Source organism: Arthrobotrys flagrans, assembly GCF_004000055.1.
Source record: "Arthrobotrys flagrans strain CBS H-5679 chromosome Unknown unitig_1, whole genome shotgun sequence".
NCBI lineage: Eukaryota > Fungi > Ascomycota > Orbiliomycetes > Orbiliales > Orbiliaceae > Arthrobotrys > Arthrobotrys flagrans.
In genome coordinates, this window is record NW_027137556.1 from 1,404,889 (window position 1) to 1,421,654 (window position 16,766).

General features: G+C 46.0%; 7 protein-coding genes across 8 annotated transcripts; 2 read left to right on the top strand and 5 right to left on the bottom strand.

Moving 5' to 3' along the window:
- Positions 1 to 2,759, bottom strand: DFL_008408 (uncharacterized protein; the record flags this gene model as incomplete). Its single annotated transcript, XM_067638136.1, has 7 exons — positions 1 to 20; positions 95 to 351; positions 425 to 1,305; positions 1,371 to 1,795; positions 1,855 to 2,028; positions 2,097 to 2,555; positions 2,639 to 2,759. The coding sequence occupies 7 exons, from the start codon at positions 2,757 to 2,759 to the stop codon at positions 1 to 3; spliced, it is 2,337 nt and encodes a 778-aa protein (XP_067486055.1).
- A 1,021-nt stretch (positions 2,760 to 3,780) lies between these two features.
- On the bottom strand, positions 3,781 to 4,575 carry DFL_008409 (uncharacterized protein; the record flags this gene model as incomplete). The annotated part of the gene is made up of 2 exons (XM_067638137.1): positions 3,781 to 3,847; positions 3,908 to 4,575. 2 exons carry the CDS (start codon positions 4,573 to 4,575, stop codon positions 3,781 to 3,783), a joined length of 735 nt encoding a protein of 244 aa, XP_067486056.1.
- Positions 4,576 to 4,800: 225 nt separating this feature from the next.
- DFL_008410 (uncharacterized protein) lies at positions 4,801 to 5,477 on the top strand (the record flags this gene model as incomplete). Its single annotated transcript, XM_067638139.1, has 2 exons — positions 4,801 to 5,067; positions 5,166 to 5,477. 2 exons carry the CDS (start codon positions 4,801 to 4,803, stop codon positions 5,475 to 5,477), a joined length of 579 nt encoding a protein of 192 aa, XP_067486057.1.
- A 245-nt stretch (positions 5,478 to 5,722) lies between these two features.
- DFL_008411 (uncharacterized protein) lies at positions 5,723 to 7,684 on the bottom strand (the record flags this gene model as incomplete). Of its 2 annotated transcripts, none has more annotated exons than XM_067638140.1 (3): positions 5,723 to 7,019; positions 7,088 to 7,293; positions 7,361 to 7,684. In XM_067638140.1, 3 exons carry the CDS (start codon positions 7,682 to 7,684, stop codon positions 5,723 to 5,725), a joined length of 1,827 nt encoding a protein of 608 aa, XP_067486058.1. The 2 variants fall into 2 exon arrangements, with proteins under 2 accessions (XP_067486058.1, XP_067486059.1); XM_067638141.1 differs by having other exon boundaries at positions 7,088 to 7,256; positions 7,348 to 7,684.
- A 1,663-nt stretch (positions 7,685 to 9,347) lies between these two features.
- Positions 9,348 to 11,292, bottom strand: DFL_008412 (uncharacterized protein; the record flags this gene model as incomplete). Its single annotated transcript, XM_067638142.1, has 6 exons — positions 9,348 to 9,610; positions 9,694 to 10,047; positions 10,119 to 10,236; positions 10,318 to 10,492; positions 10,557 to 10,873; positions 11,125 to 11,292. The coding sequence occupies 6 exons, from the start codon at positions 11,290 to 11,292 to the stop codon at positions 9,348 to 9,350; spliced, it is 1,395 nt and encodes a 464-aa protein (XP_067486060.1).
- Positions 11,293 to 11,723: 431 nt separating this feature from the next.
- On the top strand, positions 11,724 to 12,608 carry DFL_008413 (uncharacterized protein; the record flags this gene model as incomplete). The annotated part of the gene is made up of 4 exons (XM_067638143.1): positions 11,724 to 11,893; positions 11,970 to 12,010; positions 12,070 to 12,220; positions 12,278 to 12,608. The coding sequence occupies 4 exons, from the start codon at positions 11,724 to 11,726 to the stop codon at positions 12,606 to 12,608; spliced, it is 693 nt and encodes a 230-aa protein (XP_067486061.1).
- Positions 12,609 to 14,557: 1,949 nt separating this feature from the next.
- DFL_008414 (uncharacterized protein) lies at positions 14,558 to 15,889 on the bottom strand (the record flags this gene model as incomplete). The annotated part of the gene is made up of 3 exons (XM_067638144.1): positions 14,558 to 15,027; positions 15,103 to 15,180; positions 15,232 to 15,889. 3 exons carry the CDS (start codon positions 15,887 to 15,889, stop codon positions 14,558 to 14,560), a joined length of 1,206 nt encoding a protein of 401 aa, XP_067486062.1.
- Between the last annotated feature and the right edge of the window lie 877 nt (positions 15,890 to 16,766).

A 16,766-nucleotide genomic window follows, 5' to 3' on the forward strand; every position in this document is an offset into this window, starting at 1 on the left:
TTACACGCACTGCGAATAGTCTATAAATTTCCGAGCATCATACTGTTAGTAAAATCTATCCACGTTAACGTCGTTAGAGTAGGGGTACACTTACAAGCATTCGAAACTTTGCAGGTGTATCCGTGGGGACAAGTCTTCGGACCACTATATCCTTGACCTCCACATTGTCCATAAGCATCTGCAGCAGCAGGGACAGGGGATGTTGCAGATGCATCTCCATAGAAGATACCGCGGCCGTTAGTTCCGATATAAACACGACCGTATGTTCGAGGATCTGCAGCGTAGATGTTGTTTCCTGGTGTACCAAAGCCGTTTAGATCGTCTGAAATAAGAGACCAGGTATAGCCGCCGCTATGGAGTGTTAGCATTATCAAAGAAAGAGGGAGTTTGTATATATATAGAAGTTTTAAGGGATTTTACATACTCGTCGCTTCTGTAGTGACCAGCCCAGCCCTGGATAGTAGCTGCGGCAAAGATGGCGGGGTATCCATTGCTTGTCGCAGACTTGCCTAGTTGAACGTGATAGGCATCCGTAGCAGGCCCAACCCTGCTAATGGTGTTGCCAGAGTCGATGCTATGCCAGATACCAGTATCGGTAGCAATCCAGACATCACCAGCTCTGAATGGGTTAACACCGATCTCTCTGATCCAACCAATTGAAGAGGTCTTCTTAGAATAGGTAGTACCCGCATCGGTTGAGACATAGAAGTTGCTAGTTTCAGCGGCATAGAAGAGACCATTGTTATTTCGGTCATTGGCGGTGGTATAGCTGCCAGATGGAATATCGGGGACCTTTTGGAACGGATACTCGTTGGTAGAGACATAAAGACCATTGTTAACGGCCCAAACGACGAGGTCACCGTTAGCGGAGAGTTGGGCACGGCCTCCATTCCAAGATCCGGCGTTGGCGTGAATGTGCCATGTGGCACCAGTATCGTTGGAAAGAACGAGGCCTCCTTCACCATCTCCGGAACGGACGACGATGTTTGGCTTGGAACCGGCATGATCGATGGATCGTGTAGTGCCCCAAGATGGAGTCAAGAATGCCTTGTTAGGAGCAACATCAAGATCATCATGTTTCCAACCGCCAACGTCGCCCACAACGGACAGAAGGTGTGGACCTTGTGGAGGTGAGGTAAGACCTAGCACTGCAGTTTCTTCCATTCCGTAGGACAAAGAGGACAATGTGAACTTTTCATTCTTATCCCAGTTGGTGAGTTTGTGGGAACCGAAAACAGTAGCACCGGTGCCGTAGAGGAAGTGATCAGAATCGAAAGGGTCAATTGCGATACTTCCCATCATCCACTAAAGTGTTCATAGATTAGAAGGCGGACTCTTTGAATTTTAGGTTTTTCAGCGTAAATTCTTACCCCAGTAGCTTTATCGCCAGTAACCTCTGGAAGCCAGTTTGCTTGGCTAACATCCCAATCATATCTTCTCTTAACTGGTGGCTCAACGCCGCTCCAGTCAAAATCCCAGATAGTCGTCCAGGTGGCACCACCATCCAAAGATCTGTATATGTTCCCATCAGGCCACCATTGGTGGTATGTAGTAACCATAACAGTTCCGTTCTTCTGGGGGTCCAAAGTAAGACCACCAAATCCGAAGCCGGTATCGTTGTCGTCAAGAATCTTGACCCAGGTCTTCGACTCTACGTAGTACTTGTACACATAACCGTCACCACCTCCGTATGTGTTAGCATTGTCAACGTAGCTGACGTACAATGCCTTCTCTGTTGGTGAGTATTTTCCGGTGTGTGAGAGGAAACCAGTTGGCTGGCCAGGAATTGCAGACCCTATGAACAAGGTTAGCTATATCTAAAATTCTTCCACCAGATCACTACCCGGGACTTACAAGTAGCACCGGAATCTTCGGACATGTAAACAGTTGCGGAAGAATCAGCGGTTCCAACAAAGATTCGCTTTGAAGCAGTTCCAGCAGTGCTACTAGTGCTATCAAAAGCAATGAAGGTAAGACCGATGATATCACCGTTTTGCCCAGTATCGCCAGGGTCCACAATGTGTGTTCCTAAATCCATCTATCGTTAATGTATAATTCTTCACAGACATGGATACCAGTAATTATAAGTAACCCACCGACAGCAGTATAGCTCGTAACCTTTGCCCACGTCTTTCCGTAATCGATACTCTTCCACAACCCATTTCCGCTCCTCGCACCAAAGTATAAGATGCTACCCTTATTAGGATCAACCGCTAGCCTCTCACCCATCTGTCTACCAGCCATGTTGCCACCGAACTTGAAGGGAAAGTACGCTCTATTCCATGTCTTTCCGTAGTCTGTAGACGACAGGATTTTGCCGTTATATGGATCCCAGGAGTTGGTGTAGAGACCGGCGGCAATGTAGACTCTAGCTGCATCATTGGGATCGAGAGCGACTGCGTCAACGCCGTGTTCGTTCCAGAGGGTAGTGTTGACGTAGTCTTGGAGAGGAGTCCATGAATCGTCGGAATTGAGACGGTAGAGACCGCCAATATCAGTTCTAGCGTAGGCGACGCCTCTTTGCTTTGGGCTGAAGACGATACCAGTAACAAAGCCTAATGCGATACAAGATGATGTTAAGAACCCTGTCTAGTTATATGTTGATAATCTCAATTGAGATCGAGTTTTAAGAACATACCACCGCTGGCACCGGTTCTAACGTTTTTCCATGTATAGTGCTGAGTATAGTTTACTGGGGCAGCAGCACGAACACCGGAGAGAGCGGCCAGGGCAATGCCCACCGCTGCCGTCTTTTTCATTTTAGAAGAAATTCGTGTTGCTGTAACAAAAATACCACAAAGTAACCCGCCGACACGCACGATCCAGAAGATGAAAAAGATGACAATGGCATGGCTCTCGATATATATTTTAATTTTGGATGGTCACTTGGTCATGATTTGTTCTTGAACGACGTGATATTGCCAAGATGATAGTCAGGTACAAAATCCGGGTCTGGGACCCTTGTAGATGACTGGGGTACTAGATTATCCGACGGTGCAGATTCCCGACAACCACAACTTTTATCCATCCGATATAACCGCTAGCGACAGTCGAGAGTTGTTGTACGTATCGTGAGACACGTGGGGTAATTGGTTTCATGGTTCTGTAATTCTGAACGATGGCTTCGATGTCGCAACGCAGGAGTTCACATGGTTCCGAATACGAGCTCTTTCTCCACGGGCTGTTTGGCCAAGTGGGGACGAGTGTTCTGGAAATCACATTGATAGTAGACCTTGCATAGCTATTGCATAATCGTAACATTGTTTCCGTATGCAATGCGAGTTTCTATTCCGTATAGGCTGTACAGTCGCGAACTTTAAGAGGTTCAATGTCGTGGATGAGCAGATTAGTTGGAGTACCTGCTTCATACAGATCCGCCACCCGAGACGCCATTATGGGGTTTAGGGCGGATTGTCGCTCCGCCAGTCCCGAGATGGCTATGGCTAAATTAATTGGCGAGTTTGTTTTATAACGTATTATAAATCGTGGAGGCGAGAATCGATTGAGGTTTGTATAATTGCTAAATTTGATAGAGATATATCGCTGAAATGCTCGATGCAAAAGAAGAAAATGCGTAGCCTGAATCCAAAAAATACGAGGTGCATCTTAAGATTCCAGGAAGATTCGAACCATGGAATTGCTCTGAGTAGACCTGGATTTCGAAAGCATGATCCGTAGGATTAGGTCTTTTCTTAAAAGGGATCGTCTGATGATGGCATGCATACACCCTGAAGGTGATGCGGACCGAGGACGGGATATCCCGGACATATCGACATCGAATCAAGCTTCGAGTTCAGAGAATCCTTCTGGAACTCCCTTCCTGCTCAATAGCCTTCTTGAGAAGAATCTGTAGCATGGAGTGTTAGCTTCAGTCTAGAGTAGAATTTGTAAGCATCAAATCACTTACTGCATTATAGGAAGCGCCTCCTTCGCGTCGTTCATCATACCATCACCCTCACGATCCCACTTCACCACTTGAACATCCTTGAAGAAGCTCTTGACCCTGTCCGCTGCCCTTGCCGTTAACAGCCCGTTCCTTCCACCGCAAATTATCACTGGTGTATTGCTCTTCTTCGCCACATCTGTCACCACAGTCTTGACCTCAGACCCGATGATACCGCCAATGCTGACCACTCCGCCAAATTCACTTGTCATACCCGTCAACTCGACTCCCTCGCGGCATAGATAGTCAAAAACACAGATAGCACCTTGTCCCCAGCCGAAGAAGAATATCTCTCTCGTCTTCCACCCATCAGTTAATAACTTCTCAACCACTGTTTTTAAAGTTTTAAAACCAGCTTTTGCAAATTTGACGTCAAGACTTAAATCTTGGCCCTGGAAGACGACGTCTTCACCCCATTGGTAACCCGGTAGGTTGAATGGTAGATTGTTCGGTGCGCATAGTGAGATGCAGGTAGTCTCTGGGAGATTTAGATTTCGGGCAAGATTTGCAAAGTTCTCTGGCCCGTCGCCGATAGAGTGGAGGAGAAGAAGGACATTGGCTGGTGAGTCTGTTTTGGGTGGAATCACCGTGTGGGATTTGAAGGTGGCAGATGTTGGTGGGGTGCCTGGCATGTTTATAGTCTAGTACCAGTGCTAGTACTGTATAGTATACAAGGTCCGACCGATTCTGGTTATAAATTCGGGGAAGCTCGATATAATCCTTTGCGATACTTAAATGAAATAAAGAGAGTAGTTTTCTTCGAGAAGTCGTGGAGTTTTTTACATTCCAGCTGTATACAGCTGTAGGGTAGTGGGATGTCGAAAATCCCAAGCCTTGCTATGTAAGCTACCCGGTAAATGTTCATAGGTCAGCAACACCACGCCCCAAACACCATCCTCAAACTCTCCCTCAACTTCAGCCTTCAAACCGCGGCGACCATGGCGGCAAAAGCAGCGCGCCGGCTTCTCTCCGAGTATCGCGAACTCATCAATAATGAAACCGACGGCATCTATGCCGGTCCTATCTCGGAGGACAATTTCATGCTCTGGGAGTGCCTCATCGCCGGTCCACCCGACACCCCCTTCGAAGGCGGAATGTTCAGCGCCACCCTCAAGTTCCCAGATGTATGAGAACATATCTTCACATCCGCCTACTAGATACTTCCACGGAGCCCCATGGCTTCTTTCATTTAGACGGTGTAGCTGATTTTTTTGTGTTCTAGGATTACCCTCTATCTCCACCAGAACTAAAATTTACATGTGAAATCCTCCACCCGAACGTCTACCCGGACGGCACAGTCTGCATCTCCATCCTACACCCTCCAGGCGACGACCCGAATATGTACGAGTCCGCCAGTGAGCGTTGGTCACCAATACAATCGGTAGAAAAGGTCCTGTTGAGCGTGATGAGCATGTTGGCAGAACCGAACGACGAGAGTGGCGCTAACGTCGACGCGAGCAAAATGTTTCGGGATGATAGAGCACGATATGAGAATATCGTGCGGCGGTGTGCTAGGAAAACAGTGGGGCTATAGTGTCCCTTGAAAAGTTTTCTATATCGAACTTTGGGGTATATTATCGGTCGGTACGTGGGTTTTCGGCTGTGATGATTGGTGCGAGGTAGATAATAGAATAAGTTTTTTCCCATTAGCATGGTGTCTTGGAGCAAGTTCTTTATTGTAGCACTCAATGCATTCCTTTTACGGTCTTTGTACACTATTAATGGTCGGGTTAAATACAGCCCATATACTGCCAGAGCTCAGCTTCGGGGTCTCTTAGACTAAGATGAAGGCTTCTCCCATTCTGGGAACTCGGATCGAAGGGATGGTGCTAGTTTTACTAGTAATCTCCTCGCCTCTGTGACCTCCCTGCGCACCAGTTCCAGCTCCCCCTTCTCCATTTTGTATCGTGTGAAATCCTGCTTAGGATTGGGTTTGGTATTGTCCATAAAATATATCTCCAAATCATTCAGGAATTCAACACCCATAGTCGCCAATTGGATCTCATAGGAGCCCCATAACGATTTTACCCCGGATCTGAATCTCCTTAGTGAAACTGCGGCGATGAGTGCGAAAAGAGATAGTGCAATAGCCGGGTCGATACTGTAATGTATCAAAAGTCCAGTAGCTACCGCTCCCCAGCCACATGAAGCAAAGAACTCCCGTCGACGATCTCGTACGTGCGGGCTCAATGATTCTCCAAGTTGGAAGATCCAGGATCTAAAATTACCGAAGACTGGAAGTTCTGGAGTCGGGGAGCTGCCTGAAGTTGGTTCGGCGCTGCCACTAGAGGGCACAGGAAGTTCACCTTTAATTAAGCGTCTATAGAGTTCCATAAATCCAACTTCTGAAGCGGATAAGTAGTTATTCTCTATGATCGCGCGCATCTTCCCTGTTTGAGATAGTATCGTAAATGGGTTTGGATCGGTTTTATTGATCTGTAAACCGTCAACTTGGCGCTGAATTTCCACTCGGCCATGGGCGATTAAATCATGGACCCATGCTCTTTTCTCCATTTCGAGGGTCCCGACATATTCATCGAAATCGGGAATTTCGGAAGTATCCGGTGCCTTGAAAAGGAGCGCGGCTAAGGAATCTCGAACATGGATGGGTATCTGATCGGTACCTTGATCCTCCCTCTTAGCAGCCTCTCGAAGCATATCTGGAATATCTAGAATTCCCGACTGGTTCCACATTTCCAAGGGTCGTTCATACCCTTGCTTATGAGTTCCTCGGTCAACCTCCTCTGCCATAATGTCCCTGGCGAGAAGTGCACGCTCAGTGCTAATTCGAAGCCTTTTATTATTTTCATTTTTCAGCGATTCTTTCTGAAAGACTTCAAAAGGGAGATCATGAATAACTTCGACGGGTGACCACCCCCTTCCATTCGAGAGGGTTATATTTGGCTTTGTATCATCGGAGTCCTTGCGAATCACAAAGGTCCGGTGAACTGGCCATGGTCCTAGCTCGGCCCCTTGCACAACTTTACCTAAAGGCAAAAGCGGATCTACAAGCTTTCCATCAGGAGAACGCAGGTCGCCGAGAAAGACATGTAGCGGGCGGCCGTCAACGTCGATACTAGAAACATACGGACGGGGAGTCAGCCGGTGCCCGTGTCAACTCAAAGAAAATATAGTAATACTTACGGCAGCACTGCACCCAGCATCGCAAGAAGCTCTGGATAGATGCCTGGTTCCCTACTGTCAGGGGGCCGAGTAACCGTGACGCCTTCTTTCGTTTCATTCAAGAACACATCATAGAATCGGTGAACAACCACTTTTCTCAAGAGTGAAGACACGTCCTTCGAAGCCAAAACTAATAGAGCCAGCAGAAAAATACATTCCTTAGCAAACTGGTTTTATTGACCCTTTTAGTCTTTCTGACGAGAGGAATCGGGGAGGCCAACGGGCAAGTCTGACGGGAGGGTCTTCCTGTTGGAGGTCATCCATGGCCAACCGTATCCTTTCTACAGGAAAATACGATTGCCGCAGATTGGAGTTACTGCCCAAGTTCTCGATAATCTTGTACAGCTTTCGACGGTCTGGAGACCTTTCGAGGATGCTGGCCTGGATTTTAGTGGACTGGTGGGGCACGGAGCCCGCGTCGTCGTCCTCCGAAGTTGGCTTGACATTGCTCGCCTGAATACGGAAAAGCCGTTGAGTGGTCGTATGAATTGGGCGACGGGAGGGAATGAAGTTCTTGAGAACACATTGTACTATACGATGGAGGCCGGGCTCTCGCATCGTGATCCGTGTTTTTGCCGCATCGATCGTGCGCAGGGGAGTGGTTGATGTCAAAGTTGATAGCATGCGCATGCCGTACATGAAACATCCTAGCACCGACCCACGTGATCATGCTAGTACGGGACAAGAACCCACGGTTCGAATTCTAGCTTAATTGAGGATATTATATCTATGAATTTATGGCCAAGCTCGTTGGTCTTCTCTTGCCGACCTTGACGTAACTATATCGGAGGGGCATGGTATATAGCTTAAGTATTTACGTATTCATGGCGAGAGAATTTTCCGGAGCACCAACTTCACAAGTCGGTTTCATCGTTTGTCCTTTCGTACTTTCCATTCACAGCACCACGAGACTACACAGCACCTATGTTTAGCCCGCAACACCAAAAATTACCACCAAGTTTCCCATTTCTGTCGAATATAGCAGCCGGATCAACCAAAGTGTGGAGTCTAAGCACGAGACCGGTAACCGAGCCATTACATGTTTTGATGTTGTAACCCCAAGGTAGTTTATAGAATAATACAATGATCTGAAATGGCAGTATCCGTAGGCTTAGAGTTTCATTCATACCATTATAAATTTATTAGCCTCAACCTCACAATCCCCAAAATAACGTAGACTTTCGTTCCTTTTTATTTAGCACCCTGCAGTTTTGCAATCACAGTTGGCAGAGCATTCTAGTTTGCGAGACAAAACCGTACTCAACTGATCGAGGAGATCGATCTATGGAATCTAAAGTAAACCTTATACTTATCACAATGGCAGCTGCAAAGTGAGCACGATAATAGCAAGCCTTGGATACCAACAATACCTATAGTCACAGAAACGAACACTGGGATTGAGGACGAAGTGATGTGGAGCCCCTCGATTGCGGATGGTTGGGTCATTAAGAATGTCCAAACCTCACAGGCCCGGTACTTGGTGATCAGTGCCATCCGGCGCCTTCCTCCCTTATATTTTTCTTCGAGTACATGGAATACTCATCGAAAGTCTCATGTACAAGAAGAGCCTGCTTTAATTTAGCTAAATTTAGCCATGTATTAATATATTTCGTATAAGCCTCCAGATTTTGCTTCGCGCTCTGAAAGTCCTAGATTGTGTCCTTCCCAAACCGCTGGAGCCTCACGAGTACTAAGTAAATGGAGCAAGTTTCCGTCCAATCCGAGGAGAGACATGGTAGAGATGTGTACAAGATAACTTCGTGTGGTTGGAAGCCGGTGGAGGAGATGCAAGAGCCATGGAGGCAAGCTTGGCGACTTTACTACCTTTGATTTCACAAATATTTAGGAGTATAGTATCGAATGCAACAAATTGAACCATCACAAATATTCCTACCTAAAATATCCCGTTATGTTAAACGATACCGGTTTCGTTACTAAGGAGCGTGTAGTTTGTGGTATTCTGAAGGTCGCATTGCATATTGCCCTCTGTCAGCGCAAGTTAAACTCTTTAAGTAAACCAGCCTTGGATAGCTTATAATCATACGACCGTGAAATTATAGTTGACTGGTACTGAACGTATACTAATCCAAATTTAGGGTTCCTCAGGACAACGGAAGTTGACGTTTTGCTATGACAGAAGAAAGGTATATAACTCGTAAAAACCATGAATATTTCTTGGTGGGTCCCTTGTCAGCTAATCTTCTCCTTGCTTTGTGATATGTCAGACTACCGATAGCGTTTTAAATGTCTCGAGACTCCGTCTGAGATGTCGGCTCGCTCGCTCGATACGGCTACTAATGTACTCAGGCTGCTTCCATTCACCTATCACATCGGCCCCTTCAAATGTTGCCGCGTAGTCTAACGCAAAATTGACGAATTTCTCATCGTCGTCGTCAAGTTTGCCCGTGCTTCGGAGAATAGCTAGAGCGAGGAAAGAGTAAATATCAATTGATCGCATGTAAAGATCGTCCAACCCCTTGAGATCTGTCAATTACGCGCCGTTAGCCCAAGCTTCCAAAGTTTCCCGAAGATGCGCATGTATAGCACGCTAAAACCAGCAAACTTACACTTGTCGGCATTGTTCTTTTTTATCTTATTAATGACGCCCCCGACGACAGCTAGACTAGTACCAGCAGCAAATCCGCCGAAACCCAAACTCTCCGCCACCAACATGCCCGCAAATTCTACGGCAAGAACGCCTCCAGCGGCGGGGCCATAGATAAAGATACCGAACCCGGCAACTATGATTATCCCACCTCCAGCAATACACGCAATAAGGTTGCCGAGATTGCGGTCGGATTCTTTCGTCGCTATCCCGCGAGCTTTCTGCAAGGCTCTAACTGATTGGGTCAATTTGTTGTTGATCTCCTGGACGGAGTTGTCGAGTTGGCTAATATCTAGGTTCTGCGTGGAGATGATAGCTGCGATTCAATTCCTAAGTTAAGGGTTCCCTGGTAGTATAATAGTAGAGCTGAATCGGAAGGCTACTTACGAAGGAGTTGTTGGAGTTTATTACACGCCTCTTCCATGGCCGCTCTAACTGTGGTGTCAGCCTCGACAAGCTCCGTTTGGATACCATTTTTATCGAGATCCCCTATGCCAGCGGTGCACTGATGGTCGTGTTTGTTAGCCACGTATTCTGAAGATCTAAGTAACCGAAAATCTGACCGATATGACAGAACGAAACTTACAGTGGCACGAAGTGCTGGTGCATATTTAGCCCCATGTTTAAGCATCTGCAACAAAATGGCTTCCTTGTTTGGAGCAGATGATTGACTCTGAGGCAGAATAACTTCAAGAGGAAGCAAACTAGCCAGTTTGTCGAAGAGATCGAGGAAGTCGCTGAGGAAAACGCCAACCTGAAGTCTACGTGTACCATGCATATCAGCCAAAGTGAGGGGTCTCAGGCATATTGGCAGCGTTCACTTACGGGCCTAGGAACCATTTTTGCCGGTTTCTCCCCGAGAAACTTTGGGCGTCAGCATCCATATCCTCGAAGAAGACATCCCCAACAGTAGACCGGAGAGCGAATAGAATGAAATGGCGGTTGAAGTGTTTCTGGAGGTCCGATTGACTAGAGGTGTAAGGCATGTATCGGATATTCTTGACGTTCTTTGACACTGCTTTTAGGGAGAGACAGCTCCTGTGATTACATAGGTCATCGGCTAGACTGCGGACTATAGCCGAGCAAACAGCGGCCGTCTCATAACTATCAGGAACGCTCATGGTGCGATGGGTGAAGACAATCTATACGTATATATACGGCAATAGGTAATGCCCGAGAGTATTAGCAACGCTGCCCTTGATACGTCGAGTACTAAAAGAGTCTAATCTCGTAAATTGAATCCATAATACCGTCTCGAGACGAGAGCTATAAGAGCAATATTCTCGGCGTCGAAACGTCGTTTAAAACGATCATGCATGGCCGAGAACTGTGGTCGACGTCGAAGTCATTGCAGTGATCAAAAGATAAAAGTAAAAAGACATCCTTCTCTTACTTCATGTTCTGAGGCACCGTTCACAACGTTAACAACTGATCTCCAGCCTGATGTTGTTACGAATAGCGCATCCAGTCGATCTTGGACGCTTTCAAAGTCAGCATGGCTGGTAAAGCCTGTCTCCACCACTAGCAACTTGATTTTTAGGGGGGGTAGTCCTTCTGGCATTGTGTTCGGAATCTAGTCAACCTTCTGAATTTCTCGATGTTCGGTAGGAGGATTCAATTTCCCCTCACGGCGCACCACTGAATTGTTTATATCCTGTCAATATAGACAGCCTTACCTCTCTTTCGCTTTCTCACTGCACGGCGCTTTGTGTACTGCATGTGCACGTGCGTGAATATGTGTTTGTCCGTTAAGCTTGGCGATAGCCTGTGCCCAGCACACCATAACCATACTCTGTACTAAACAGGGACTAGTCGCGTGGTACAAGTACATGTGCCTTGTGCAAACACCGCTGGTGAGGTTGCATACTTTGCCACATGGAGCATTGTGGCGGGACGTGTTCGGTTATTAAGAAGGCTGGATCATTTCCCGACCCGTAACATCCATCTTGCGACAAGTTGACAGCAACATAGACCTCCAGCAAAAAGCCCCCGATGGTTGATTTACAAGTGTCCTCGTGGACTAGCAGAGTTGGCCATGATAGCGCCGGCGCATTTCCTGGCGACTCGGTCCAAAACCTAGCGTTCAGGTTGGAAAATCGCTGGAGAGCCGCTCGTGAATATTTAAGCGACTACATCGATGCGAGCCAGGAGAATGAAGCCCGGTCTGTCTCTCCGGATTACATATTCTGGTTGATCAATTCTATATAATCTCTGTTGGATGTACTAACCACCGGACAGCCACCATAATAATCCGCCTACAACGGATGAAACCATATTAGGTATTTTAACCCACATCCTGCTTTGACGAATAAGTTAATATATTTGCTTTCCCTTATAGTTACCGCAAATCAGCCGTCAAGAAGCAATGGTGTTGCTGCCGCGCACGACCTTCTCCAACGGGAGCTCGTATTCTGCAAGGAGATACTTAGCACTGCTGAGAGAGTGTTCGGCGGGCCCCATCGAGGCCGGATAACCATTACAACAGTATTGTATGTTTTCTCGTCCTCTTCGTGAATCAAACTACAGCTAAAAGTAGCTAAACACAGAGCTTGCGCTAAGTGCATGGAAATCCTCACACCGCTTCGTGCCTGGAATCCACGAGCTTTAAAGATGGGCTCAATCATTCTTTGGAGCCTCCTGGTCACCTCCCTCTTTGTCACAGCTCTCAGCCCCCTTGGCGAATGGCTTGCTCGCCGTTGTAGCAACAGCATCAGCGAAATACAGGCGCTTCTTCGAACGCACGCGCTTGAAGAGAAACACAGATATTCCCTAACGGAGACAGCGTGGACAATGACATTTCAGCTTTTATCAATAGAAGCAACAATGTCACGTGGAAAGAGATATCTCCGAAGCCTTTTTAGATACCGGGAGGATTAGAATATCAGCATATAGCGAGGCATTTCCTTTCGTTGCTCGCCCTCGAAAACTGTGTTTTCTTGGTAACCCCTTGAGCAGATGGTATTTTATCGATATACATAATTGTGATATGTCCACCGGGGGTAGATATAATCATCAGGAAACGAGTTGACCACGATAACTATGCCTTAGCCAGACTTGGTCATATTTGTTCAAATATGAATCTGTTACAACATTTATAAATGGTAGCAAAAGCGAGACAGACGGGTATATATAGGACCAGGCCTAAATCAGGACCCAAAAGAGGGGCTTATGCGGCCTCATGTATTCCGGATCTTGTTTGATATTTCAACTAGGCTAGGTCGCTACCAGTATACCAGATTTTTGCTAGTATAGGAACGGTTTGGGATGTAAGGCCCGGGGAACAAAATTCGTTTGAATGGAAACAAACCCCTAAGCTAAATCTAGAGGGCGGAACGGACCCCCTCCCCCAGCAACAACCCGTCGAAATAAAGGATAACGTAGTCTCGAAGACCACTGCCCGGTGAACAAATGATGCAGAGTCACTCTTCCCGTTAGCGTGCATTAGGCGTGATCTGAGTATCAGCCATACATACTTCAACCCCATTTCACAACTACACTATCTGACAATAATACTTAAAGCATAAGGCCTGGCTTCTTAAGTAGTCGGGGAGTTAGTAAATCTGCATGCAAACATTCCATAGGAATTATAATGCAAGAGCCAATACTGTGGAGCTTCTGCTGCATGAACAAGGGCCTGATTTTAATGCGCCAAGAGGGAGTACAGCAGTACAATCCAGACGGCCTTAAGGGAGCCATCTTGGTGATGACAACCTCCGCTTTTAAGTTTCCTAAGTATAATACTCCCTGTGCTCCAGTTTTGTGCACCGAGGCAATCTCTTAGCACATTTGTAGATGATGGATCTTATTAATATTGATGAGCTTCTGATTTTTGAATTTAAAATTTCGTCATAGATATCCTAAATGTTTTAACATTAACAAGCACATGACGAGGTTAGGCGTAGACGTCACCTCCTGACTTTCAAATATACTGGATTTCATATTTAATATTAATTTATTATAGGAAAACATATAAAGTCTGATGTGAGACAGCTAGGTAGTATACAAACGTTAGAAGGCAAGAGAGATCTTCCCGTGTATAGATTAATGCTTAGGTCTCGAACGTAATCAAGTTATTCCTCGATTTCTAGAGATATTGCATGCTGCAAGGAATAAAGTAATTATATTATTATATGACCAAAGAATATATCGATACAAGAAATATAGCTTCAAATAATGGCACCCGTTCTTTCTTGAGTCACCACGTGGGTGCTTATAAAGGTTCTGAACTGTGCCATCATACATACAACATACAACTGCACAGCCTATAACAAGTACATCATATTGTCATGTAATCTACACCATTAAATACTCAAGTATATATGGTTTTTAGGATAGTATGATGATAAGTTATATACATGTACATGCATCAAGGTATCCTTGAATGAGAGCTTGACTTAATCGATGGGATGATTAATAGGGAAGCAGTGCGGTTGACTTGACAAAAATAAAACATATTGTTTGGGTTTGACATGCCTTGTGATTTCAAGAGAATGAGTGCGTCCCAAGTTAGAGTCTTGTGAGTCCTAAAATAAAGCGAGGAGCTTCTCCAAATAACCCTCTCGGCTCCGGAACAATCTCTAACAATATGTTTAGAAGAACTTAAGCAGCCGGTTGGTAAGGCTTTAAGCTGACTAAGCTCACGATTTCATTACAATAATGCAACATGGCCAACACAAGCACAAGACAAGGACAATCTGAATAAAGACAGAAAGAAAGAAAATAAATAAATAAAAAATAAAAAAGGAAGAATATTAGCAACAAATTCAGTATCTCTCCTCTACCTATCAGTATCTACCATACCTTCAATAATGATATCTCGATAGTCCTCACGCGGCCCCGCCCCCTGGTGGTCTGCGTCTTCTACGATGTGGATCCACATTGAAATTGCTGTACATTCCATAGTTTATAAAATTTCCTATTTGTTCAGGGTCGGTACGAAAAGCATTAGGGTTGATATTAAAAGGGTCCCGAAAAGGGCCAGTGTTGTCGTTACCGACGTCAGCCGTTTGACCCAACTGCAGTTCCGGGGGGTTTCTTCGCGGGCCATATAACCAAAAAGGTGGTTCTCCCAGATTGGCAATGTTCGTTCGGGGTTCAGCAGGGTCTCCCGGTCGTAATACCATTACCTCATCATCCGCGATCTCAGGAGGTACGGTCCAAGTCCATTCTTGATTCCGATCATCCAAAATTACAGCGTTGGGTATCCCATTGATCGCATGCTGAAAGTCATGCCTATGCACCGGGAAGTTTATATCCTGTAAAGTTGGATTACGTAACACTGCGGTGCAGGAGCAACCTGTCCGGCCAGCTATATTAGCTCCAATGCCCCGTTGCTCATCATTTTGAAATACGGTACCTATGTCCAACTTACCGTAAAGAAATTCACATCTAGCGGCTATATATCGGGAGCTACATAGCCGTTGCTCTCCCGGGAGCACGGCGGTATCCTCTATAATCACACCTATATCCTGGTCACACCTGCATTTGGTACGGCACCGACTTTGATTAGTCTGGATATAGCCAAATACGCTCCAGTCCTCGGAATCTTTCGAGAAAACTTCATTATACCGTTTTCTGGGCAGGATTAGAGCCGTTGCTAAATTTTCAGCGCTGATTCCAAACTGATTCGGGTCTACGGTGGTTGCACCTGTGGTGACCGGGATGAACATATGCTGAAGCACCCATGTTTTTGGCTTGCAGCGGACTTCCAATGGTCCATCGTAGAAAAAGTTAGGTGTCAAGGAATCGGCTCGCGGCTTGGCAGCTGAAGTTTCGATGATTGCAAGTGTTGAAGTACTAACGCTAGCCTTGGCTCGAGATGCTGTGGATCTGATATTGGCCGGTACAGCGGTAAAGTTAGCGCTAGATGTTATAGTAGTATGGTTCGCTATGGTAGCAAGAGTTGGTAGCGCAGCGGGTGTGGAAACCGTGGTAGTATTAAGACTGGTGGAGAGTGTCGACTTTGTGCTCGAGCTAACGGTCCCGCTGCTAGTTTTAATGACAGATGAAGCCACTTGCAGGATGCCTAGGTCCGGAAGAATGAACAGCAAGATCACATTGAGCAGGGATCGATAGGTGCCAAATAGGGAATGCCTGGGTGGCTGTTTTGAGGCAAGCGAGCAGCGTTTGGGTGGTACACATATCTGGCCGCTGGCCATTTTTCAAGTTTGATGAGAAGCTCTATTGGCTTTGGACTTCTGGGCTCCACGGCTACTGTGCTGCTAATTTAAAATGTTCCGTAAGGTCAAAATATCGAGGTAGGATGCATACGCATTTGGTTTACGAGATAAATGTACATAGGATATGACCTTGAGCAGCATTTTATCCTCGGATGTCTGGGTCGCCTGCCGTTCAGGTTAAGGAGGATGAAACCATAATGTAGAATTCTAGAACGGTATTTGCAACTAGTTAGGCACCTAATGTGCTGGAAAGATGGGAGCTATTAGCCTCGAGTCCAAGTGCTCTTGAGGCGGAGGAGTGTCATTAATCTGGTATTCATACATCTTTTCGTTGTACTGCCAGATTAATTAGTTATACTGTTGTTTTCAATGCGTATTGAAACAGTATTGAGGATGAAAATTTCCTTGTAATGCGCGGGATTAGAATAACATTCAAAATACCCTTCTTCCAGCACAGCCGGCCAGGTCTGGGTACGAGACAACAGCATAGCTTGTTGGACTAGGTTTGTCTCGTCGCTAGACTCCTCAACTGTGGGCACAGCAGGTAACTGTTAACTGAATTTATGAAACTCAGACTCGCTACATACTAACTTCCTGAAGTACGTAGGTTACGTAGGCGTGTAGTTTGAGTCTGCTATATCTATATTTGGTACAGGAACAATTGCAACCTAGGCAATTTACCGCGGAAGCAACCGCTTAGGTAAGTACTATTCACCGAACGATATCAATTAGATCTTAATCTCTGTGGAAAATCAGTTGTATAAACTTGATCGTGAGTAGTCCAGGTCCAGAACAGGTGCTGTCCCACCAAGCCGAAATACAGGTGTATAACTACACTTAATTTATATTAATTTAA